Source organism: Salvelinus namaycush, chromosome 1, assembly GCF_016432855.1.
Source record: "Salvelinus namaycush isolate Seneca chromosome 1, SaNama_1.0, whole genome shotgun sequence".
Classification (NCBI taxonomy): domain Eukaryota; kingdom Metazoa; phylum Chordata; class Actinopteri; order Salmoniformes; family Salmonidae; genus Salvelinus; species Salvelinus namaycush.
The window spans coordinates 77,655,494-77,681,978 of NC_052307.1; the positions used below are offsets into that span (position 1 = coordinate 77,655,494).

At 43.2% G+C, this 26,485-nt stretch overlaps 2 protein-coding genes across 6 annotated transcripts in view; both read right to left on the reverse strand.

Moving 5' to 3' along the window:
* On the reverse strand, positions 1-25,185 carry LOC120049361 (cytoplasmic polyadenylation element-binding protein 1-like). Of its 4 annotated transcripts, XM_038995630.1 has the most exons (12): positions 10,789-10,854; positions 10,295-10,466; positions 8,146-8,388; positions 6,394-6,626; positions 5,862-6,126; positions 5,663-5,776; positions 5,424-5,513; positions 4,856-4,992; positions 2,920-3,118; positions 2,367-2,461; positions 1,859-1,939; positions 1-1,629 (listed from the first exon to the last, which is right to left on the reverse strand). In XM_038995630.1, the coding sequence occupies exons 1-12, from the start codon at positions 10,801-10,803 to the stop codon at positions 1,519-1,521; spliced, it is 1,755 nt and encodes a 584-aa protein (XP_038851558.1). In that variant the 5' UTR covers positions 10,804-10,854; the 3' UTR covers positions 1-1,518. The 4 variants fall into 4 exon arrangements, with proteins under 4 accessions (XP_038851558.1, XP_038851566.1, XP_038851571.1 ...); XM_038995638.1 differs by lacking the exons at positions 10,295-10,466; positions 10,789-10,854 and adding an exon at positions 25,078-25,185; XM_038995643.1 differs by lacking the exons at positions 10,295-10,466; positions 10,789-10,854 and adding an exon at positions 22,824-22,896.
* Positions 8,317-26,485, reverse strand: part of LOC120049390 (RNA-binding protein with multiple splicing 2-like) — a 24,653-nt gene continuing 6,484 nt past the window's right edge. Inside the window, exons 5-8 of one of the 2 annotated variants that reach the window (XM_038995665.1) lie at positions 25,913-26,063; positions 25,078-25,226; positions 22,824-22,896; positions 8,317-8,388 (exon numbers count right to left, since the gene is read on the reverse strand). In XM_038995665.1, the coding sequence (XP_038851593.1) occupies positions 22,831-22,896; positions 25,078-25,226; positions 25,913-26,063 (366 nt within the window). In that variant the 3' untranslated portion in view covers positions 8,317-8,388; positions 22,824-22,830. Of the gene's footprint in view, positions 8,389-21,690; positions 22,716-22,823; positions 22,897-25,077; positions 25,227-25,912; positions 26,064-26,485 lie in introns of those variants that run through there. The other variant, XM_038995662.1, reaches the window with a different exon arrangement.

Consider the following 26,485-nt stretch of genomic DNA (forward strand, 5'->3'; position numbering starts at 1 on the left):
TAATGCTTAAACACCTTTATTGTGCCCAATCTGAACATTATCCACATCAGTAAGTAGCAGCAAAGAGACCACAGTGAGGTAGACTTTCAAAACTCTAAAAAGCAGCTGGGCTAAGACAAGCTCAGCATGAGTAACTTGATGGGGGAAAGACACTTAGTCTTTGGCACACAGCTTAATATGCATATATCCAACAGGAACAAGGAAGGCGATGGAGTAAGAAAGCACAGGGAAAGCTGTGTTAGGTCTACTCAAGCTCTTGGTACGGTTTTAGCAAAGTGGAAGTTCTACATTCAACAGGAAACAAGCAGCGGTTCATATCTGGGCTTCATATCTGAGCTCTGTTGATGTACAAAAACAGTGATTACAAATCACTGCCACCCTCTCCTAAAGTGCAAATTAAAAAGTGCAACAATAAAACTATGTAACTTACAATCAAAACGTCAATGTCCGTTCGTCTCAGTAAAGATCCATCCAATTGATTGAAAAACATGGAAACCCAGTTGAAGCAGTGTCCAGTAACGTTGGGCTTTATGAACTTGCCCAACAATACAAGAAAAGTAATGCTTCAACACCTTAATCTGTGCCCATTCAGTAGAACAGGGGGAAGGCAACCCTGGTCCTGGAGTGCCACATGCACTTCATGTTATACATTTTAACCAACCTGGAAGACCAGGTGTTGAATTTAGGAAATCACTGAACAGATCAATTGGTCAGGTGTGGTGCCTAGTTGGAACAAAATCCTGCAGACCTTGCGACACTCCAGGAACAGGGTTGCATACCCCTGCAGTAGAACATCGTAGGGAGAACAAATCTACCACCAGCCCCAGACTAATACTTCGGGGTGAGGAAAAACCAAGGGGAGGGGAAAAAATTAAAAAGCCGCCAGGTAGAATTCGGTTCCAAATTTCCTTGTCATGACTTAAAACCGTTTGTGTACAAATTAGTAAAAAACTGCGTAAAAATGTCTGAAATGCGACTGGTTAAATGAAGCCCAACTCATCTTCCAAAGTAAAAAACACCAGCTGGCTTGCACAGGAAAAACAGTAAGCCAACTGGGGGTGGGGGGGAAGGGGTGGAACTATTTGAAGGCACTGTATGGTATCTACCAACGAAAGGCAATGAGACGTGCATGCTCTCTCAAAATGCAACGCATGTAAAACAAAATCAAAATTTAAGGATAAGAAGAAAAAAAAAATCAAGGCGTTTTCATCTACTTCTGAACCCTGGCCTGAATCATCCTCGTCTGGCCACAAGTCAGGGAAACTGCATAAGGAAGTGTGGGGCCCCTGACTATCCCAACAAGGTCACTGTGCATAGTGCCAACGTGAACAAGTAAACAGCAAAAAGTAGCAAGTGCAGCAGTAGACTTCTCTACAGTGTTTCTCCCCCAATCCTGGTGGGAGTGCCATGGTGCCCCTGGTGTCGGGGCAGCTGGACACTCGTGCTCTGCGGACGCCCGCTGTGTGTCCTCACCCGTGAGGTGTGGGGTTCTCCGCCCCCTCGCTGGACTCCTCTGCTCTAGCTGGACTCCCTGTTCTTCTGGTTGCGCATCAGGGGCCGGTGGTTGCTCAGAAGGTCCATGGAGTGCTGCCAGTGCCAGCAGGAGCGGCAGTAGTACTTAAAGCAGGCCTGAGGAGAACACAGGTAGTAGTGAGCTTACCTTGTGCACTGTGGTTAACATACATGTGTGTATCATTGATGTGCCTCAACATTAATACCATAAAACTTAATTTACACAAATGTTTGCTTCTTGAATAAAGGCTTAGTAGGAGGCCTTAGTGGATAGATACATACTTGAACATGATTAGACCAGATAGTTGTAATCCTAGATTCACATCAACCCAATGTCATAACACACCTGGTCCCTGCAGAAGAACGGCCCGGGTTGGCGACTGCACACTTGGCACATGGAGTCCTCCAGGTAGGGGTCAATCTGAACCTGAGAAGGGACATCACAGTGCTTATATTCAGACCATTGAGAAGGGCAGAATTACCCTTCATTACAATTCCTCAATGAAACGTGTTGGTCCCATGTTTCATGAGCTGAAATAAAAGATGGCAGATATTTTCCATACCCACAAAAAGCTTCTCATTTTGGCCACAAATTTGTTTACATCCCTGTTAGTGAGCATTTCTCCTTTGCAAAGATAATCTTTCAATGCACAAAAATATTGTGACGAGATCCAGATTTTTTTAAAGGTTTCTGACCAACACTCATCTCTATTCCCAGTCATGTGAAATCCAAAGATTAGGGCCTCGTGAACTAACTCAGTAAAATCTTTGAAATTGTTGCATTTATATTTTTAGTTCACTATAGTTGAAAGCAGTCAATGCTGGTCACGTGTTTAAAACCAGACGGCTCTTACCTTCTTTGTAAACTTGGGGGTTTTGATCTCTACAAACGCTGCACACACAGCCTTCAGGTAACTGCGCTGGTTGTTGAAGGTGACGCGGCCAGAACCTGTACATCATGAGATTAAGGACGAAAAGGATTGATACCATTACACCTCTACAGGACCCAGCCAGTCTACAGGACCCAGCCAGTCTACAGGACCCAGCCAGTCTACAGGACCCAGCCAGTCTACAGGACCCAGCCAGTCTACAGGACCCAGCCAGTCTACAGGACCCAGCCAGTCTACAATGTAAGGTCAAACCCAGACAGCAATAGGCTACTTCTCAAATTTGTTAAAATCTTTACCTCCACAGTTATCGCTAAATGCTCTACAGATACCCAGCCGAAAACTCAAATGGCAAGCAATGCAGAGGCAGTGCCTGTCAACGTACATTAGACCCTTAATGACTGCTGCATTTCAGACAGTTACAGAACACACCCCATACATTCACAATAAAGCTACATTCACCAATATAATTCCACAGTCATGGCTAGTCGCCGCCAGTCTTTCAACAGTAATATCTCACCTATCGGGTATTTATGCTTGTCGGTGTCAATCCCAGCGTACATCACGCCGCCGAACAGGTCATTCATGATGCTGGCCAGGGCCTCTGCGTTGAGCATGCCGTGCAAAGCGCCCACAAAGACAGTCTTGCTGGGGTCCAGGCGCTGGGAGGGGCAGCGCACATAGTTACTGTCAGAGATCACCCAGGGGATCACCTGCACCTGTGAGATCAGAGAGGAGGGTCAAGGGGTGTGTCGCAATAGTCTAGCAGTGTTCTTTCTTTAACCTCTTTCAGCTAGGGGGCACTATTTTTATGTTTGGAAAAAATAACATTCCCAAGGTAAACTGACTATTTCTCATGCCCAGATGCTAGAATATGCATATAATTGACAGATTAGGATAGAAAACTCTAAAGTTCCCAAAACTGTCAAAATATTGTCTGTGAGTATAACATAACTGATTTTGCAGGCGAAAACCTGAGGAAATCCAACCCGGAAGTGCCTTTTATTTGGAAAAATCCCTGTTCCATTGCCTGCCCCTCCATTTAAAGGGGTATCAACCAGATTCCTTTTCCAATGGCTTCCTCAGGCTGTGACCAGGCTTTAGACAGTTTCAAGCCTTTATTTTGATTTATCAAAACGCTTCAGGTGTCCTTTGATTAGTTCATGCGCCCGAGAGTGGTAGCTCGACATTTTCTCTGTAGTATTGAATAGTTTACCGTCCGGTTGAAATATTATCGATTATGTATGTTAAACAACCTGAGGATTGATTATAAAAACATTTGACATGTTTCTACGAACATTACGGATACTTTTTGGAATTTGTCTGCCTTTCAGGACCGGAACGAGCCTGTGGTTTTCTGAACATAACGCGCAAACCAAATGGCGGTTTTTGGTTATAAAACTAATCTTTATCGAAAAAATAACATTTGTGTAACTGGGAGTCTCGTGAGTACAAACATCCAAAGATTATCAAAGGTAAGCGATTATATATTTTCTGACTTTCGTGACCAAGCTAATTTGCGGCTAGCTGTTCTTACTGTTTTGTCTAGTGACTGAAACTCAAACGCTTTGATTGCTTTCGCTGTAAAGCATATTTTCAAAGTCTGACACAATAGGTAGATTAACAACAAGCTAAGCTGTGTTTTGGTATATTTCACTTGTGATTTCATGATAAATATTTTTAGTTTTATTTTTTATTTGGCGCTCTGCAATTCAGCGGTTGTTTGCGGAAATGATCCCGCTAAAGGGATCCGTGCGTCAAGAAGTTAACATTTCAGATATGTTAAACGTTTGTGGATATCCTGTTAATATTAAATATTTACCTCCAAGCTCTTTTCCACTAAACCAGTGGTTTTCAGAACCTCTACAGGAGACCCCCCCAGAGGTTTCATTATTTTGTTATAGCCTTTAACTGGCTCATCTACTAAGCTAACATGGATTTTTTTATTGATTGGCTAAATTATCCATGGTATAACATTTGATTTAAGACTCCCTGAAGAATTTAAACTATTAATACAAATTATTTTAATAAGCATTCCTGCTATTAGCCCATAGAAATGCATTGAATAACAGATCCACTACATGGGACAATTCTCCCTCCCCCCAAAAAAGGAAGTTTGTTCTAAAGTGTGTCCTGTAGAGCTATTTTTTTTTTTACATGCATTTAACCTCATTTTAGGAACTAAACCATTTCCATATATACTAAGTTTATTTTAAAACTTCTAGGTACCTTCAGATAAATCTTGTGAGGCTTGTGGGTGTACATGTTCAAGAGACTCAAATTGTTCAGACACTACAGACAGAAGTTGCCAGATCTCTAGTTTAAAGACATCTTGATTGGGATTTATTATGTTTTATTGAGTCACACTTCTGAGAAAATGGTAGAGAATTTGAACACAGCAGTTAGTCAAAACCCCCTGGGTGCGGTCACCAGGACACACAAGCATCCCCACTCACATCCTTGCAGCGCATCCTGCGGCTGGACATCTTGAAGTAGTATTCTCCGTTCTCCTCGGGGTGGAGCAGGTCCTGGGTGCAGGCCTGGAGCAGCGCACGAACAGACTTCTCGTTCTCAAACACAAGGTAGACGTAGCCTACAGCAGAGCACAGCAGAGCGTAAACACCAGGCTAACTGACAGAGTGAATTTGCTAGTCTATTAACGGTCAAGAGTATTAGTATGGTGTATGTGAACAAAGACATTCCAATAAGTGTTGCTCATTGTTTATTCTGAATTGTTAGTGAGTCCTCAAGTGATACGATCCACTCCGACCTCCATTCTGAAGACGGCAAGGTGAGCAGTATTCTCAAACTCATTATCAACATGGTAGACAAACAAAGAATATTCCACTTCTTGCACAAAACACATGTTTGTGTGGGGTAGGGTTTGTGGGAACCATTGAATGACCAAGTACACTTGTGTCTAAACTCACCATCCCACTGCGTGCCCAGTGCCCACCACTGTGCCACCTTAGAACCATAAGAGTAAATATCCTACCAGCCTGTCATTACCTTTGGGCATATTACCTTTGGGAGGGCAACGAGGATGCTTGCCATCCTTACCGGGCCACTCCACACTCAGAGGGCCGTAGCCACTGAATGTGTTGATCAGACCGGCTGGAGAGAAAAGGGTCAGCAGTCAGACCAGTAATAGGTCAGTTACAGAAACAGTGTACTATGAACCAATTAGATTCAAGATTGTTTAACATTGTTCCTCTCAAGGTTTGCGTCTAAAATAAGATAGCCAAACGGTGAAGCAGCTGTACCTTCAGTGATATCCCAGGGTACTCCTCCCAGGAAGACCTTGTATGAGTACAGAGGGTTCTTGTTGTTGCGGGGAGGAAGTTGTCCACTCCAGGTGAAGGTGGCTTCATTTACAGCTGAAGGGAGTCAAGACTGAGCTGTTAACAGCAGTAGAACATGTAGATTCAATAGAAAGCTGAGCGTGTTAGCATTGTCCCATACCGGCTGCCTGCCTGTGCAGACGGGCCTCCCTCTCGATGCTGAAGGGGTCGTCGGGCGTCTCCAGCAGGTCCAGGTTGGGCCATATTGAGGCCCCGGGCCAGCGGCGGGACAGGGCCGTGGCAGAGCTGGTGGCGCTGGGCGGTGGGGTGAGAGGGGAGCCGTGGTCCTGGTAGTTCAGCCTGGAGCCCAGAGAGCTCAGCCTCATAGAGTCCTTCTGCATGTTGGACATGAGGAAAGGTAGGGGGGGAGAGATCCTCAGGGAGGACTGGTTGGGAGGAGGGGGTTAGAGACATTCCTTCAGTTCAGCAGAAAGGGCAGAAATCTCCATTAACTACTCTATAGCAAAACATGACATGACCTTGATCAACAAACTAAAAGTCTGCCCCTAAAAATAAACATGAAATCTAAACCATGACAATCATTTGAGTGGAATGTAAATTTACGGTGACATGCATTTGACATAAATCAATTCAAAAACCACTTCAAGTTTACAACCCCCCCCCCCCACACACCCAAGTACACAGATACTTACGAGCAGGTCTGAGAGGTGGTCCGAGCCAGAGCTGAAGCCACTGGTTTCAGAGTCTACAGGGCTGCTGGAGCGCGAGTCTAGGAAGGAGCGTGAGTCCAGGCGGCTGGTCATGCGAGCCATGCCGGGGAACTTTTCCAGGAATTCAGCTGCCGTGCCCATGGGCTCACTGGGGGGGTTATAGCCAAGGGGCTTGCCCAGGATCTGGCCCAGGGGACTGCCCAGCATGTCCAGCACTGAGTCCATAACAATTTTAGTCAGCTTTTACAACTAGCAGCATCAGAGGCTGAAGCTGAGATAAGGCTATATTCAACCAGCACTAACACTTTTCTACCTGTTAATCAATTTCACCAAATTGGTCAGAGTCCACAGCTCCCAGATTAGAGCATAAAAACCAGCAGATAATTACATTAATCTGATATATCCACACTGTTGTCAGGCCCACACTGTCAATAACAGGAAAATATTCTGGGAGCCCATTTGTATCTACGAGTTACAAAATGGCTGCTTTCGAGTGAGCAATGGTGACTGATAAACCATCAGGCCTTAGCATAGTGGCCGTCTGTCCATTCCAGATTAGAATTCTGCCACACTGCCAGTTTCTTAGACTATGACTAGACAGACTCATTAGCCAAGCACAGCCATATCAGAATTCATGACTAAATAGTTTCCATTGAACTCCTGGTACCAAGATGTTGAAAGGATAGAGAACGCACCATAAGGCAAAAACCAGAGAACAAGGTTAAAACACCATCACATCTTGTTATAGTTGCTATGCAACCTTCCATAATGAAACTATAGGTCTAACGCACAACTAGTACGGTTACCATCCTACAGCATTAGAACTTCATTGGTTGTAAGGAGCTAGGCAAGCCCCGATCATTGGGCTGATCTGACAATGCAGACTGGATCAGCTGACAACCACACAAATGACTTACTGTGGGTCTAGCTGTCCCAGTGGGCTGAACATGAGGCACCAAGGGAATCTGACTCTACTGCCCCACTTTAGAAGCCCCATTCAGGGCAGTGCTGTTAACAAGTTTGTGTCTGGGATGGTATGGATATGTTGTGACACAATCTCATCACAAGAACTGGGTCAGTACAAAGTGAGATGGGAGGCGACACTGTGGAGGCAGGGTAATGTCATTAAGCTAAAACATGGAATGAGATATTCCACAAAACAAATAATTATGTACAAGGTGCTTGAGGGAGGTATAGTCAACCTCTCATCCTGATGGGAAAAGGCATTATTTAAGTCAATTAAGTAGGGACACTATTGAATATCTGAAAAACAAGTTAAATACGAGTTCACCCTGTTCGGGGATATAAATAGCAGGTCCACAGACAACGGACAAACTGCCACATCATTCTCTGCAACAGCCAGATGAAAGCTCTAAATCTAAGGATGACAATAGCTCAGTATACCTAAAATACTACAGGACCAAACCCAAGAGAAACCTCCAATGCCAACACCTGAACAGAAGTCATTACTGATAATGCAGCATACTGTCTCAAAGCCAGAGCAAGTTACATTGACACAATGCCACACAAAACCTAAGTAGGCTATAGCACTCATTAAATCCAATGTGAAGTACCAGACTAGCAAATAGCAGTTTTTTCCCAGCACATTGGATCATGTGGTACAGTAGACTAACAGGACAGCCAAAGCCTTTATGTTAATGTACTTCGTCTTAAATGTACACTGTCAACAGTATAGTTCAGTATTCACTACAAAGGAAGTATTCCAGTACTCACTGGAGGTAGAGCTGGTGTGGGCCTGGGAAGCAGCGGTGGTGTGTGTGTCCGTGTCATGGCTGCTCCAGGGGCGCTCCCAGCCGGACAGGCTAAGGGACTGGAGGCCCAGGCCCAGGTCGTTGACATCTGGCAGGCCTCTGGAGGCGCCCTCGTGGAGAGAGCTTCCGCTGCCACTGACACTGACACTGCTACTGGGGAAGAGCATCCTGCTTCCCACTGCAGACAGCTCCGATTCCTGCAGGTCTGTGGACGAACGAGGAGAGATGAGCTAATAAACAGTTAAGCACCCTGCATCTGCCCGAGGGAAGAGGACATGAGAAGGGAGGGGGTGTCGAGTGAAATGGCTTCGCTTTCCCAAAAACAAAATCTTACTGGTAGAAATGAAGTCAGACTGTAGCAACCCTTCCCTGCATGTTGATCAGGTGAACCTGCTGCGACTGTGCCCGTTGCAACTGCCATGCATTTCCATCTGAATCACTGACCGACTTAGAATGTGACCAGACTGCTGATTCACTCGCACCCCCCTGCTAATGACATCAGCTCCACCGCCACCCCCCCTTCCGTTTCCTCTAACTGGGTAATGAAAAATTCCTGTTGGAGATATTCTCAGACTCCCCCGGCACAGCGTCTGTCAGCGATGGCAGCCAGCCGCAGCTGCTGCTAACAGTAGCTCTAGCCTAGTTTCCTGAGTGAGCTGGCAGAGAGAGATGCAGCAGACAGAGGGAGAGAGTCATGAGCAGAGAGAAGGTGGGGGACCGGCAGAGAGAGAGGGGTGTGGTAGTATTCTAGCTGCAGGGTAGGAGGGGGCACAGAGCAGAAATCCCTGGTGTATTGAGCTGGCTGGCTCACCCTCCCAGATTTGCCAGTGTCACAGACACACAGAAGCTATAGTTGCAGCAGCTGCCTGATCAGAAGTAGGAGGACGGAGTGATTTGCACTGCCAGCTTGCCCCATTGCACTTCAGGGCTGGACAGCCTCCAACTGCTATCTACAGTCCTGATTCAGCAACTCAAGGCAGAGGATTAGGGTGGTGGTTGGGTAGAGGAGGATAGGTCATCATTGAAGCTTTGTTTCTAGCTGGATTAACATTGCCAGATTTATAATGCGTCATTCACACCCAATCTCGAGGGATGATTGTTGTAATTTTTGTAAAATGTGAGTCATAATCAACATTGTAAATCATTATGTTTCAGCATAAAAAACAATCATACTAGCCTATGATAAAATTAAAATATGCCCCAAGTCTGGTTACACAGTTGTATGGAAGGTTCATAAGGGATGACAAGTTGGTGGTCAAAAACCATTGGTGCCAACTGAGTTGAAGCCATACAAATAAAAGTGTAAGACGTTTTGCAGCCTGGTCTCAGACTAGACGTAACATAGTAAATGTAAATCCTGATTGCAAATAATATGATGTCACGTTTGGTAGTTACATAAAACCGATCTAATTTAAGGTGGTTGGTCGGGGTGGGCGTTTAACATGAACATCTAGCAACCCAAAGGTTGCGAGTGAATCTCACTGACAAATTTAGCATTTTAGCAATTTGCAACGTCAACTACTTACTACTTTGCAACTACTTAGCATGTTAGCTAACCCTTTCACTAACACTAAAATGATCTCTTTTAGATAATTCTTTAACATAACTCATAACATATAATCCAAAAGATGTGATGACGAAAAGTAATATACTAAATGGAGTGTCTCGGATTTACACAGAATACCAAATGCTCTGAGACCAGGGTGCATTTTGGCATTTCTTATTTTAAGAACTTTGAGCATAACAATGTTACAAGTTATACTCCAATTATCTTTTCAATTCATTAGAAACTACAAAGTGTACAAGCTGGGTGGCCTAGTGCATGACTGAATTTAAAATAAATATATCAGGTTAAATACAGAGTAGAATTGCAGTGTCTGAGAGTCTTGGCAAAGACCTCAAGCTCTGGAAAGCTTAGCCTACAAGTGCTGCAATGCTGCAGCATGAATCAGCTGTTCCCACAATTATGACAAAGAGCTGTGTAGACTTCAAAAAGCCATTAAAAAAGGGAAATTGTATGTTTAGTATGCTAATAGTTTCCCCTTTACTGCCATTGATTACAAGCATAACGATGTGTCATTCCAAAGTACACGTGCAGCGAGAAAGTTTACCGGTCAGGAGCATGTCTAGCTTTCCCTTGGTGCCGGACGTGGTGCACACACCAGTAAAATCCAGAGAGTTTCCCAGCATGGTGTTCATTCTACGATATATGTCCGCGTTACTGCAAGTGGACAAGGCCGCAGATTCTGGTGCCCAATTGTCATGGGGTCGAAGTTCGTCTCTCTAGAAATGAGAACAAACTTGTTAAAATATCAGTTGGATGTAATTCAAGTAATGTATGTTAACATTTGAAGTTAAAATATATGGCTTCGTAGGCTACATCGATCACCCTGGTTAATACATATTCTAGGTTCATTTTTCAGGCTTAAGTCACGATATTGGCTTTTTGTCCATTTTACATAGATTTAGGCCTAAACCTATTAGGCTAGCAGCAGCAGATTACTTTTAATTGTAGCCTAGGCCTATTTGCTTTTCATGTGCTACTGTTGTTTGAAAGACAAAAACCATTGAGCGAAATACAACTACGCGTTGGTGTTTTTCTTACCAATGAAAACGCCATGGTAGGAAATATCTAACAGAAATGTTTCAAACAACCGCCACTCACGTCGAGGTCATACTTATGAATGTAGTCGGTAGACAATTATCCACATTGATTAGGAAAACGTATGCCTATCCAATCAGGTGATTTGGGCGGTACCATTGCCAAGTACTTTGCCTGCGTTTATAACCAAGTGGGAAGATGGTATTTACCGCATATGGCCAGGAGAAAACACTGCCCCCCTCTCACAAGTCTCGATGTCGGCCACTCTTCTCTGCCTTGGCAAAATGGCAGTCTTCTCATCGAACCACATCTCATTTTGGAGTACCCGTTTTAAAGTCTAATTCACTAATTTGTCATGCCTCTGACATGCGGTAATGATAAATAATAGTGTAGTAGCCTACAGTTTATTGTGGTAGGCTCGTGTTTTACCGGAACGGCGTAACTCCACTATTTATTTTGCTGGGGCCGCCTTACATGACCTTACACCTGAGGCTGCCATTAGCAACTAAATTATCCTTATAAAGCTTCTTCTATGTGCAATTTTAAAATAATCGGTTCAAGGACATACATATGTTGTATTAGAAGCAATTATTGGCACCATGACTGTCTTTGAAAAAATATTTTATTTACACGAAGATTGACCACAAAGATTGAAATTTTTACATTCACTTATAACGGGGATCCCGTTTTCTGCTAACAATGCATGAGGCACACTGGCTTCAATGACTTGCGCAGACAACAGTGGACGCATAAATTCTGTCCTAATGACAATCGCCAAATGTCATTACCCTTTATGGTGTTTTGTGTAAAAGATGTCTCGTTCTATTCACCACTGTTGGGAGGCTGGAAATATGTTGCGAGTGGATGAACGTGTGGAGGTAGCCTAGTAAAGGAGCCCTTTGAAGTTATTGATAATCCGATGAAAACATAATGCCTGCTTGTGTTTATGCCACAATAAAAAATAGCACATTTTAGAAGTTCAATGACAAATCTTTACGACTTGGCCCACATCGATTATATTGAATTAATATAATTCTATGATTAGGCCCATACAAATTGGTGGTGCACGCGCAGAGTGTGCACACATATGAGATCCCGTACTGGGAAGAAATGTAATCTACTTTCACCCCTGGGCAGCCTGCAGTACCCCGGTTGTCTTCAATTTGAGTTCGTCAATGAAAAGGGGCAGCACTGAGCTAGCCTGTAACGTCACTTCCTGGAGTAGCTCAAACTGCGCATGTTATTTCCGCGTTCAAAACAACTGGGAAGTCGGAATTGGGAAATCGAGCTCCGGTTGGGAAAAATCTATTTGAAGTGTCATCCAATTCGGAAATCCAACTCTGGAACCCAGCTTCTTTCCAGAGCTCAGACTTTCCGATCTGAAGATCACTGACGCCATGATTTGACATCGTATTTTTCCGAGTTCCCAGTTGTTTTGGACGCGGCAAAAGACTCCATTTTAACCGACTTCATTTGGCTTCAATGCATTATCGAGTCTTCACAGGATGAATGGTGTCACGTGATCGATGGCTTTGTCCGTTCATATATACAGTCATTGCATACGACTGGGAAAAATCCACTTGAACTAGTAATTACTAGTGGGTCACTCATCTATCATCCATGAAGGCCGACTTCTCTCATATCTGACGTCACCTACTAAGGAAATTACCTAGATAACAGCAGTTAAATGCAACAACAACACATTATTTATAAAAAGCTATATATTAATATGTTTTTTAAACAATATAATTGGTTTGCGAGCATGATAGCTGTAAGTTTTGTTTATGGTTGACGCAGCTTGTTTGCCATTAGCCAATCGGCGTATCTCAACGACTTCAAAGCACATGAATACGGCCAACTAATATTTACTACTTCACAACGGGAAATTACCACCTTCCCACTTGGTTATGAACACAGCATTTGACTGGCGTTTTTCACGCGGGAATGCTGGAGTGAAACAGTTGAAGTTAATGGAATGTGCTGAAATAAATGGCGAGACTTCTGCAGATTAATGTGACAGGTAGCCTAGCGGTTAAGAGCGTTGAGCGCGTAACCGAAAGGTCGCTCGTTCGAATCCCTGAACTGACTAGGTAAATCTATCAATGTGCTCTTAGCAAGGGACGTAACCCCCAATTGCTCATTTAAATCTGTTCAATTACTCAAATGTTACATAGCATCATCTATCAAACTCCCTCATTGTAATTTGATACATTTTAAATGTAAGAGCACGGCAACATTTGCTCACTTGCACTTCAGTCACCATGTGACCCCCTGGCATGAAATTAATGCGATGTTTCTTTTTAGGTCAGTTGATATGCAATTCCATGAAAAACGTTGTGATTCTAGCACAGTCAAAAAACGTAAATGTCCACATATAATTATTGAAACTAAATTATGTATAATTGATAGCCATTTTAAATTGATATTGTAAAGCTCTCTTTTTTGTAATGAAATAATGTCACTATCATTTTATTAGCCTATAGCAACACCTTGTAGCCTACAACTTGGCCCATAGGTATGTCGACCATAATAAACCGTATCTAATGCAATATTTTACAGAACTAAAGAAGTATCCTCGTCCTAATTAAATTATACCATGCTGATATACTGTGCATTATTATGGGAAATAATGCACACTCTAGAATGCCCTTCAAGCCAGTCAGAAAGGAGTTTTCAACAATGCCATGGTATTACAGTTATTATAAACTGTCCGGTTCGAGCTCTGAATGCTGATTGGCTGAAAGCCGTGGTATATCAGACCGTATACCATGGGTATGACGAAACATTTATTTATACTGCTCTAATTACGTTGGTAACCAGTTTAAAATAGCAATAAGGCACCTCGGGGGGGTTGTGATATATGGACGATATACCGCGGCTAAGGGCTGTGTCCTAGCACTCCGCGTTACGTCGTTTGTAAGAACAGCCCTTAGCAGTGCTATACTGGCCATATACCACACCCCCTCGGGCCTATTGCTTAAATAAACATTTCAGACTTTTAGAACCCACAGCAGATTGGTGATGCTGACACATTATGTTGAATATCTAACGCCTGTCTCTTACAACTGTTGCAGTTGATAGTGTCTGGGTGACATCTTTTCCCTAGCAACAGCATTCGACTAACAACAGTTTGAAATGCCAACCATATAAAATTACTCGTCAATGTCAAGTTCAAAAGTTCAAATCCCCTTGTAGTAAGGTCCCCAAAGCACACACATCCCTGGGTCACTCGTCTTTTCAGTTCTCTGCAGCTAGCGACTGGAACGAGCTGCAACAAACACTCAAACGGGACAGTTTTATATCAATCTCTTCATTCTCTTCATTCAATCATGGACACTCTTACTGACAGTTGTGGCTGCTTTGCGGGATGAATTGTTGTCTCTACCTTCTTGCCCTTTGTGCTGTTGTCTGTGCCCAATAATGTTTGTACCCTGTGCTGCTGCCATGTTGTGTTGCTACCATGTTGTTGTCATGTTGTGTTGCTACCATGTTGTTGTCATGTTGTGTTGTTACCATGCTATGTTGTTGTCTTAGATCTCTCTTTATGTTGTGTTGTCTCTCTTGTCGTGATGTGTGTTTTGCCCTATATTTTAATTTCGTTTATTTAAAATGTTAAATTCCAGCCCCCGTCCCCGCAGGAGGCCTTTTGCCTTTTGGTAGGCCGTCATTGTAAATAAGAATTTGTTCTTTTAACTGACTTGCCTAGTTAAATAAAATAAAAATAAATACAAAATAAATGTTTAGCAAATATTGAAATTGTATTACATCCTAGAATGGATTTGTGAATACGGTAGGCTACTCAGCCACTCAAATGTTATTCATAAGTGTCCACCACACACTTGTTAACCATTTCAGCTGGCTGTCCTTTACTGTAGGCCTACATTGGCTGACAACTCCATATTAAAATATCCTTATGCTTTGTAAAATCACAAGAGCAAAATTATCCATTCTCAGACTCTATTTCAGAAACAACGCGTTGGCCCTGACTCTTGATACACCTGTGTGGATCTGAGAGGATTGGAAAGGTCTAAGCAATATGGTTAAACGTGGTGTTATATTCTCAGAGCCGGACGGCCCTATACGCTCACTACGCAAGTTGCGTAGGGCCCCGCCTCCCATCGTGTCAAAGCGGGTGTCAATGTTTACATCCTCGATGAGAGGATGAAGAGGAACTATGTGAGTGAATTGCGGGAACAGCAATCAGGTAAACCTGTGTTCTCTCCTCTCCAAGTTTGATGTCAGCAAATAACAGTAACGTTAAGTAGATGTGCTAGCTTGCAGTGCATCTCTCTCTAGTCTGTCTGTCTCGCTAACCTAGCTGGGCAGTGCATCTCTTGGTCTGTCTGTGTCTTGCTTGCTTGCCAGCCACTTCCAGGGCTGTTCTGTGACTTTGTGCCTAACAAAAGTGAGAGCGAAATACAACTATTTATTACGTTTGATAAACGCCAACGGGCAACGGTGTTTATAAACTGCAGCTCGGAAAAGATAACCGCGTCGCGCGTGAACATGCGTTCATATGCGCGTGCACGAAATGAAACTCGCACTTTCCAGCAGCAACCTCTGTGGGGACCAGTCCAGACAATATATGGGCGTGATGGCACTCCTCACAGGCGCACATCATTTTAAAACAAGACAATGATTTTCTAGTCTCTCAATCAAGGTTTAGTTACAACTCTGGACTAATGCAAGTTGGAAAGCAATGGATTGACTATTGATTTATATATTGAATTTAAAATGTTGATTAGCTGGGCGTACTGGGCAATATGGATGCACATCTCTCAGTAAATAATAACCATCAAGTATTCAGCCAAGCCATAGTATAAATAGTATTTTATACTTGAAAATGTATAAAAGGAAATCTGGGGGAGCCAGTTTGAATGGGCCTGATGCAGCTGATAAAATAGTATTGTTATCTATAATTTACAGGTGCTATGCTTAAGTTTGTCAGTAGAGGAGATGCTGGGTCATCAGACAGTACAAGCACAGACTCAGTTGATCCACATCCAGCCTCAGCCAGAACTAACACAGACCCAGTACATCCAGCCTCAGCCAGTACTAACACAGACCCAGTACAGCTGGCTTCAGCAAGTACTAACACAGACCCAGTACAGCCAGCTTCAACAAATACTAACACAGACCCAGTACTGGCAGCTTCAGCTAGTACTAACACAGACCCAGTACATCTGTCTTCAGATAATACTAACACAGACCCAGTACATCCAGCCTCAGCCAGTACTAACACAGACCCAGTACAGCTGGCTTCAGCAAGTACTAACACAGACCCAGTACAGCCAGCTTCAACAAATACTAACACAGACCCAGTACTGGCAGCTTCAGCCAGTACTAACACAGACCCAGTACATCTGTCTTCAGATAATACTAACACAGACCCAGTACATCCAGCCTCAGCCAGAACTAATACAGACCCAGTACATCCAGCCTCAGCCAGAACTAATACAGACCCAGTACAGACGTCTCCAGCAAATACTAACACAGACCCAGTACAGCCGGCTTCAGATAATACTAACACAGACCCAGTACAGCCGGCTTCAACAAATACTAACACAGACCCAGTACTGGCAGCTTCAGCAAGTACTAACACAGACCCAGTACAGCTGGCTTCAGCAAGTACTAACACAGACCCAGTACTGGCAGCTTCAGCAAGTACTACCACAGACCCAGTACTGGCAGCTTCAGCAAATACTAACACAGACCCAGTACTGGCAGCTTCAGCAAGTACTAACACAGACCCAGTACATCTGGCTTCAGCAAGTACTAACACAGACCCAGTACAGCCGGCTTCAACAAATACTAACACAGACCCAGTACTGGCAGCTTCAGCAAGTACTAACACAGACCCAGTACAGCTGGCTTCAGCAAGTACTAACACAGACCCAGTACTGGCAGCTTCAGCAAGTACTACCACAGACCCAGTATATCTGGCTTCAGCAAGTACTAACACAGAACCAATACATCTGGCTTCAGCAAGTACTAACACAGACCCAGTACAGCCAGCTTCAGCAAGTACTAACACAGACCCAGGTGAAGTACAGGCAGCCTCAGCCAGTACTAACACAGACCCAGGTGAAGTACAGGCAGCCTCAGCCAGTACTAACACAGACCCAGGTGAAGTACAGGCAGCCTCAGCCAGTACTAACACAGACCCAGGTGAAGTACAGGCAGCCTCAGCCAGTACTAACACAGACCCAGGTGAAGTACAGGCAGCCTCAGCCAGTACTAACACAACCAGAGGTGTACAGCCAGCATCAGATACAAACAGCTCAGACCCTAATAGAACAGTTGCTGCTCCACCAAATGACCCAGCAGATTGACCCCCAGTCTTCACAGACTTTATGAGGACTGAGTTAGAGGTCCATTCAAACCAGGACTGGGTTTTTCTTACCCTAAAGACAAGTCTAGAAGAGGTTTCCATTCAGGCTTATTGAAGAGACAGCTGTCAAATGGGAAAAGATGATCAAAAACAACACTGTGTATGTTTTTGCTGTAAGCTATTTTCTACCAAAGACTACAAAATAATAAAGTAAGGTGTGAATAACTGATCAAATATCAACACCATTCTGTAACACCACGAGGGTAGTCCTGAACACAAACAATATGATTAAGTGGAGAGAACTTGATCTGCGCCTAAGTTGGGGACAGACTCTTGACCAGATACAAAGGACAGTTTTGGAGGCTGAAAGAAAGAGATGGCGGGATGTCCTTACACGTTTAATAAGTATCACCCAGTCTCTGGCTGAAAGAAACCTAGCATTCAGGGGTTCATCAGACAAACTCTTCCAACCAGATAATGGAAACTTCCTAAAAGAGGTTGAATTACTGGCAAAATTTGACCCCGTTATGGAAAATCATCTGAACAAAATGAAAGATGGAGAGACACACGTTCTTTACCTTGGGAAGCGCACACAGAATGAGCTGATACAGATTGTGAGAGACAAGATTCTGGAAGCAATAGTGACTCAAGTAAGAGACTCAATGTACTTCTCCATTATCTTGGACTGTACATCTGACATTAGTCACCAGGAGCACATGTCCATTATTCTGAGAAGTGTGGCTTTAAAAGGAAAGCCAGAGATCAAGGATCACTTCCTCGGCTTTGTGAATGTTGAGGTCACAACAGGCTTGAATCTGTCCACTGTCATCTTAGATAAGCTGGACGAGCTGAAGATTCCATTTGAATATTGCAGAGGGCAAGCTTATGATAATGGGACCAACATGAAGGACAAGCACCAAGGAGTACAAGCCAGACTGCTAAAAAAAAAAAAATCCCAGAGCCGTGTTCATCCCATGTGGAGCACATACTCTAAACCTTGTCATTGCAGATGCTGCCAAATCTTCAAAAGAAGCAGTTGGGATTTTTGTGCATTAGCGAAAGTTCTTCACCTTCTTTTCAGCTGGCACACAAAGATGGAGTGTTTTGAAGAAACACGTGAACATAACCGTGAAGTCACGGAGTGACACAAGATGGGAGAGTAGGCTCCAAAGTGTTCATGCAATCAGGTATCAGGCTTCTGAGGTTCGGGAGGCATTACTGGAAGCCAGACAGACGATCAACGATCCTGTGGCCAAAGTGGAGGCACGAGCACTTGCAGAGGAAGTTGGATCCTACCGCTTGTTGATTTGCTGTGTTCTATGGTGTGAGATACTGACAATGACAAAGAAGACGAACAAGCTCCTCCAATCCGCCTCAATGCAGTTGGAGATCATAGTGAATTTAATCTCAAATGCAAAGGCCTCCCTCACTACATACCGGGAAACTGGATTCTCTGAGGCCCAGACAACAGCCAAAAGCATTTGTGAAGAAATTAATGTGGAGGCTTTTCTGAAAGAGAAGAGACTGAGAATCAGCAAGAGGCATTTCAGCTATGAGGTTCCTGATGAACCAGTCACTGATGCACTGAAAAACCTTGATGTCAACTACTTCAACATTGTGGTCGACTCTGCTGTGACATCCATGGATGAGAGATTTGAAACACTCAACCAGGTGAAAACCAAATATGGAGTATTGCTGAACTTCAGCACTGCCTCTCAGATGTCCAGTAAATCTTTAAAGGCTCACTGCATGGAAGTTGAAAACACTCTAACCTTCAGAGATGACTGTGACATCAGTGGAATGGATCTGACACACGAGATTCAGAATTGAACTGATCTGCCATCAGACAAGATGACTGCCTTTGAGCTGCTTTCCTTTCTCTGTGAGAAAAACCTGGAGGAACTCTGTCCTAACCTTTTCAAAATGAAAGCTCATCAAAAGCTACCTGAGGTCTTCCATGTCACAGGAACGTTTGAGTGGTCTGGCCATCATGAGTAGAAATCATGACGTGGGGAAACGCATGTCCTATGATGACATCATTGATGATTTTGCCTCAAGAAAGTGCAGAAGAGGAATATTTCGATGGTGAGATTTTAATTCATTCAAATGTTTACACACTTAGTAACATTTAAGATTGTATAGCAGAAGTGCATTTGTGTAAATGACTGCTTAACTATGTGACATACTTTCTCAATTTCTTCCAGACAATCCAGACAGACTGGTGTCCATGCTGATGCTGAAAATGCCCAGGCTGTAGAGGGAACCAAAGTTATAGGTTTTATTTGACTATTTTGAGACATATAGCTCCAGCCATAGCCTATAGGCTTATGTTTACATTGTATAGACAAAGCTAATTGTATAATATTGTGAGGACTGGACTCATAACCAGGGAGCAGAGCCAAAGCTCAGTGTTATATATTATTTTCTACAATTTCTTATTTATGTTAATGTTAGTATTCACTTAAGATTCTATAGAAAATATTATATTAAATAAATAGTGCTTGTTTATACCTCAGTCTGTTCTGTATAGGTCTACTTATTCTTAGACCGACAGATGGAGCAAACTGTTTTAAAGCAGGGGGGATTGTAGTGGGAGCACTGAGGTGTCAGGTGTGACTGTGTGGCAATGGTAAATGGTTTACATGTTCTCACGGGTCAGGTAGGAGGGCCCCTTAGCAGAATGTTGATTAGGGCCCCAGGGGGGACAGGACCGGTTCTGAATATTCTCCATATCCAATCCTCTCAGATGAACTCATGTGCCAAGGAGTGGAGGCTACAGGTTGTTAACAAATGGAGTCGGCCAACACCAGAACACATTTTATTACTTCATTTTGTCACAAGGGGGCATGCTTACTCTACTAAAGTGAACATGGTTCTTGTGTGACTGCATACATGTAGATGACGCCCTTGTTCCTCTCTCATGGATTTGTATACGTATCTGTAGTTGCTTTGGAACTTGTCACTATTTCACTGTTGGGTAGGGCTTGCAAGTTAAACATTTCACTGTACTGGCGCTGTACATGTAACAAATACAACTTTAAACTACTCATTTTTCCTGCAGACTGCAGGAAATGGAAATACAGACTGTTGGCCATTGACCACCATGCCAAAAACATTCCCTATGTAAACCTGCCTATCTGAGTGGTTATGAATAATGTACATTTCTCCCAATGGATGTCACCATAAGGGAAATTTCAGTTGTTATATTACAGGGGCAACCTCTTAGTCTAACCTATTCAAACAAGTATCTAATGATACAAAAAAAACATACATGCACATGGTTATACAGTACATACAGCACCCCCCCCCCCCCCCCCCCCCAAGGGATCAATAGTTATATTAATTCATCCATCCATCATTCAATCATAACTTATTCATCATTAATGGTAAATGGTGAATTATTTGGTTATAGTACTGTATGTCAGTTCATTGTTGCTATTGTAATGGGCTATCAAACGGAGTAAGCAAAACTATATGCACATCAAATCCAGTTGTTTATCTGTTGTGAAAGTAATGAGTTTACAAACACATACTAATTCAAATAGGCCTAGGCTATAAATCTACATAAGACCATTTAATTTAATCATTCACAAACACTAGATTTTGAATGACCAAACATAATTCTGTTCATTGCTCACTGATTACATTGACTTGGAAAGATTTTATTGTAGGATGTTTGACCTGCTCTACCTTTTACTTCCAGATTTGGTTGGTGCCGAAGCACCCATCTGTCCTTAATCCATAGCGTGCATGATGTCACAGCAGGCGTCATCGATATCCTGTCAAATCAAATCTTGCATCAAAGCACAGGTCTTATGACCGTCCTGTTTTCCTGAAGGTCAAGCTACGGATTCTTTGCTTTTTATCAACTCTGAATGTTCAAACAGAATTAAATCACAAACCACATCCAAGGTTGTGTACAGTATGCTGCTGAAATCATTGTTTCACCCATGAGACAACTATTGTCATTAGAGCAAGAGTGCCTACAACCAATAATTGTATTGACTGAACAGGCCAGGAAAGGCAGTTTGGTACTCTTATTTCTACCCCATGTGGATTAGTTTGTGTTGACAAGTCAGCATCTTTGCTTTAACGTCAAATGATTTCATTGTCTTAGTTTATATTTCAAATGATATATCTAGCCTTCCTGGGGTCCAGAAAGTATTAACTAGTCATTAGCCAAAATTGTATTGAATACTGTAATAAATGCTTATTCTGGCCACAAAACAGACCATGAAAATGGACAGAACCCCAGCAGTGCATCACCCAATGTAAATAAGCAGCTGGTTCTATTGAAAATGGCCGCTTAACAATCCCTTGAGAAGCCATCATGCTTGGTTGGGCAGAAACACATAACATCTTCAGAGGTTAGAGTGGGTGGTGTAGGTCAGCTCTACTGGTAATACAAAGAGACTAATACAACAGTATATTTAAAATGAATAATTGACCTGGAAACATCTGAAATGAGCTCTGATGTAGTGCAAAGTTTAGTCAAGTCAGCAAAACCATAGCTTACGCATAACACTCAAAGTACATGTATAGTTTAGACCTGGTTAATTCAATCAGAAAACAAATGCATTCACTTTGTTTAATTCATAAAACGGGAACATTTGTACATCTCATGTTCAGCAGATACAGAGAAACTTTTTCTAAACTGCAAACTTAAATTTCTCCATCCACCTAATCCTGCTAGGCCATTAAAAAATGGCTTCCAAAAGCAACCCCTTCATATTTGTAGTACAGTTTCACATTCTGAATAATCAACATTTTACAGCAATCAATTTCTTAGCAGTCCAAATGGCACATGGGCCACTGTTAGAATTCTTGAATATTTCAGTAGACCAAACAAAAACAAAATGCACTTTTTTAAAGTACTTACAGGATTATAGATCAAAATAACACCAAAACACAAAATACTCCTAAACAAACATACACGTTCATTATTTAGTAGCACAAAATGCATAAATATACATTAAACAAAAGTACAAAAATACTTGTACTTTGCATTTGCTCAAATATACTCTTTATAGACATTGATATTTTGGGAGAGACTGGGATTGTCAGAACCTAGGGGTGCATTCTACAAGGTCCATGCAAGAGGAGCCATCTACACAACAGTCCATCTTTCACAGGTAAGACCAGGAATACACAGGAAGCAAAGGGGATTCATCGTCTAGACTTCAGGTCCAGGTAAAGAGGCAACACAAGCACTAAGAAACACAAGGACACAGAACTCTGCTTTCTAATTCATGCCAAAAATACTTCAACATGCAATGACTGAGCTCTGAGCTCTCTAGGCCATAACCCAAGGAGTCGCTTTATAATGTACAACTTCAGAATGTTATTCTCTTCAGCAAATAATGACCTGTGGCGTTTACTTGGCTCACGTGAGGTTTGGAAGTGCTAAGGTACCGGAATCATTGCCAAAAGGAATCAGCTCAATCTGTCAATGGCAAGGTTGTCAGTTCAGACCCCTCCAGAGAACATGAATAGGTCTGTAATGCACATTTGTCCATTAAATAAACCTGATTAAATTAATGACGAGCTCAGTTAAACCTCCCTTCAACTGGACGGAGAAGGTATGGTTCCCAAAATACATCTGAAGGGGGAAATTGGACAACAAAAGTCAATTTCAATCATTTTAATGTAATCCATATTGTATGTTCTGAAAAACCTTTGATGAAAGCACTTGTATAAAGATACTCACTAAATATCTAACAGAACTGCCGGGACTTCCATCCTGGCTGGTTAGTTTCAGATGGAGTAGGGTACCAGCGCATCTAGAGAGATCAAAGAAACCATAGTCAGACAAAATAACAATTGATCACATCCTGTGAGATTTCCCAACAGGAGGAATGTAGGAAACAAGACTTTAGACAGAAAGGGAAAGAAATTAACATTATCCTAATTGTGGACTGAAGTCTTGTCACCTATTGAAAAGCTCTAAAAGGATAACACATTTAAGAGATGTGGATGAACTGTCCCTTTAAGCACTGGTCATTCAAAGACCATAGGAATGTGGGTCATAGCTGCCCTATGACAATGAACAGTATCGTAACACGACATTCATGGAAATGAGACAAGCAAGCTATTCCATGTGTTCAACATTTCCATCTTAAAAGCAACTGATTGACAACTACCTTTCCATACCTCTGGTCCAACTAGTTTGGTTGGACTAAATGAGGTCAAACGGGTACCCCATGACAGTACAAATTGACAGGAACAACAGTTCATACTTTGTATACGAGTTATTGCCTTAGGACTTCAAACAAAAGACAACTGAAATTTGACCACGACAGGGTGAACTACCGGTAAATGTAAGGTAAGCTTTGGTTTTAGAGACTTACAATTCATTGGTGGTTTGGCAACTACACGAAGTTCAGTGTATTTCCTCATTCATTCGACGGAGGAGTGTTGGCGGTGGCAAATTCAGAGCATTTGAGGGATCTTTCATCAGATGGCAATTAGGAACTCTCCTCTCCATTTCAAACAGAAAAGCTTCTGTTCCAATCAAGGACGTGGACAGTAAGTTATCACCGCCAAAGAAGGTCGTCATGACCGACAGTTTTCTCCCAGTAAATACCACACATTTCTGAGGTTGTTTTATCCAATGAAAAACACAATCGCTGCCCATTTCACAGGGTAACACTCCACCATGTTCATACATTACACAAGTGAGCTTGGCGCTGAACTTCAAATGACCCGTGGCAGAAAGTTTCCATTATTCTTGCCGGGCCGGACTACTGCAGTGTAGCCCATTGTACCATAACACCAGCACTTAGACAGCAATTAGCTAGCAATGGCAGGACTTCAGTGTTTCCTGCCTCAGTTTGCAGTGAGAGCATTCCTACAGCACACCGATGGAAAGGCTGGTTGAAGGGTCCTATAGCTGGCTTCTTTATCATGGGCTAGTTTCCTCACAAGAGTCTCACTTGAAGGGAGAAGCAGTGGTGGAATTGAGGGGGAACCCATTTAGAACAGGTTCACGTTCAACAGGGGACAACATTGTTGAAGGTTCGGATAGAAAAATATAAAGAATAAACATGTCTCTGACATGTAGCCGAATTACATCTGTTCATTTTATTTCTAGCTGCAACATTTCAATGCTTTCCTACAGATTGTGGCCCCTGGATTCCAGGTATAAACTGTGTGGCCGGCGATACGTCCATCAGTCTGTCCCCAGACCTCCCTACTTGGGTAGTCCTGAGTCAAGTCCATTTCCACCACTGGGTAGGAGTGTCCTCCATAGATTTAGAAAAGGTAATTTAATATGATCTCTATGGACGCCTCTCCCTAATGGCCCTACAGTGTGAGGCTGGATACAGACTTAACAGGAAGGAAGTGAACTCTGAAGGTGGGGATGCATTAAAGCCTCCAGTCACACTTGCAGCTTTCAGGCCCAGACACCTAGGAAGCAGTGGGGCTCTTCCCTGGTGAGAATCAATGAGGGGCTGTGAGGACATGCTACTAGTGTAGAGAACAGAGAAGGGGATGCTACTAGTGTAGAGAACAGAGAAGGGGATGCTACTAGTTCAGTGAGTCAGAAATAACTTCCTCTGTGGTATAAGTCGCTTTGAAGCTTAACAGAGCGTTAAAGGTAGACTATACAATATTATACACAGCGGGGCAATTTCCTGTTCACAGAAAACAAAATTCAGATCTGCCAAGGCTGCAACTAACAGCTCATCCCAGTGGACATGCCTCAAGGAAGTGTGTAAAAGAGCCAAAAGTTCTGTTGGGGTGACTTCCCACTTGCAGACGTCAATGCCAACGTGTTTGATGGCGTTGTATTGCTGAGTCGACCTTTAAGGATGGCGGCAAGGCATTGAATTGGCACTGGGCTAATGAGTCAGAGGATGTCAAGAGCACAAGGGCGGTCCTATTGGCTTCCATTCTTACTGAACTACAGTGAGTGGAGAGATGGAAGGATAAAAGGGAAGAGAGACCGGTTGGTCCCGTACCTGGGCGTGGAGGGCTGCAGCAGCAGCAGCTGCCGCTGGATAGGCGAAGGCGCCGTGAGGGAGCCCGGGAGTCAGCTCCGTGGTGTACAGGGGGTACGGGGTCCACGTGTCCGGGGACGCTGGAATTAATGCTGCCCCCGTCATGTCATCTGGAAACATGCAGGAGGTAAAAGGGCCGAGAAAACATTACAATTATCTGTTCAAATGGCCCCATTGACATTATCAGTAGTGTTAACTGAATGAGCAGAAATAGACGCCAACTAGAACATAGCACTCAAAACCCTACGGAATCCTCTATACAGTACATGAACTGTAAAGTTAAAGTAGGAACGTCATCATTGTCTTGCTTTCCTCTGTGTGAATATTCCTGATAAAAAGTATTTACTTTGGGCTGACTTAGTCGGCAAAGTTAAGCAATACAGTCATAACATTGTAGACCTTTAAGTGGAAACAATATAACTAAACCCGGTAGAAGTCATCCCAGTACCATTTAAACATCACTAAGGTCATTAACGCTAGGGTCATCCAGTGCCACCCCTCCCACCCAGGGGCAACAAGCAGGTGCCTGGGCAAGAGGGGGCACCAGCAGTCTAGGCCGAGTCAGGCTAGCACCATTACTGTAGAAAATCTGGATTGAAGAAAAAGTTTTATAAATGATCTCTACAGTCCGATGACTCATGCATGTGGCGGGTGAGTTAGTCTTCAGTTAGATTATTCCACCCAATTGTGGGGTTTACTGCAACGCGCCAAGCAAGAGAGAAGGGGGGAATAACTAGCACAGTGGTGAGAGTGTGGGTAGAGGCTAGAGTGGTGTTGTGAAGCCGTAACAACTTACATGGGTCCCGTGCAATGAAGTGAGCTCCTAGAGCAGGGTGGATATTAGTGGGATTCGGTGTGCCCATCAGCTTACTCTTTGCCATCTTCGTGTTGGCTTTAGCAAACTCTAACCGCAGGGTCTGGGGGCACTCTGGGTCAAAACGGATGCCCTGAGAGGAGAGACGGGACGGGGACACAGTATTGTAAAGGTGGCCTAGGTGAGTCTAGGCCTAGGGCAAGTGTCAACAGCCTTACATGACCCCCTCTCCATTGGCCCCACTCCAATACTTGTCCAATGCATATTTTTTTCCCCCACCTTCATTAAGGTTACCACTGATCTTATACGTGACTGGATAAGAAAACTTAAGTTTCCCTTTTGTCTTGACCAATCCAACCGCATCAGATCAGTGACAACATCAAAGAGGAAAAGGATGCATGCTTTTTAAAAGTAGTCTCACAGGGCACTAGTAGTCTCCTCTCCATGACTACTTAAGGACACATGGTTTGGATAGGTACTCAGCACATTACTTCCACCATATTGAGCCCTTTCATGATGGAGAGAAGGAAACGAGGAGAGGAAGCTGTGAAAGAC

Excerpts from the sequence above, each read along its gene's own strand:
- LOC120049361 (XM_038995630.1), bottom strand. Across the intron at positions 6,127-6,393 it reads ACCACCTCTCAGACCTGCTC|TCCTCCCTGAGGATCTCTCC; the intron begins GTAAGTATCTGT and ends CCTCCCAACCAG. Across the intron at positions 5,777-5,861 it reads TCTGCACAGGCAGGCAGCCG|CTGTAAATGAAGCCACCTTC; the intron begins GTATGGGACAAT and ends GACTCCCTTCAG.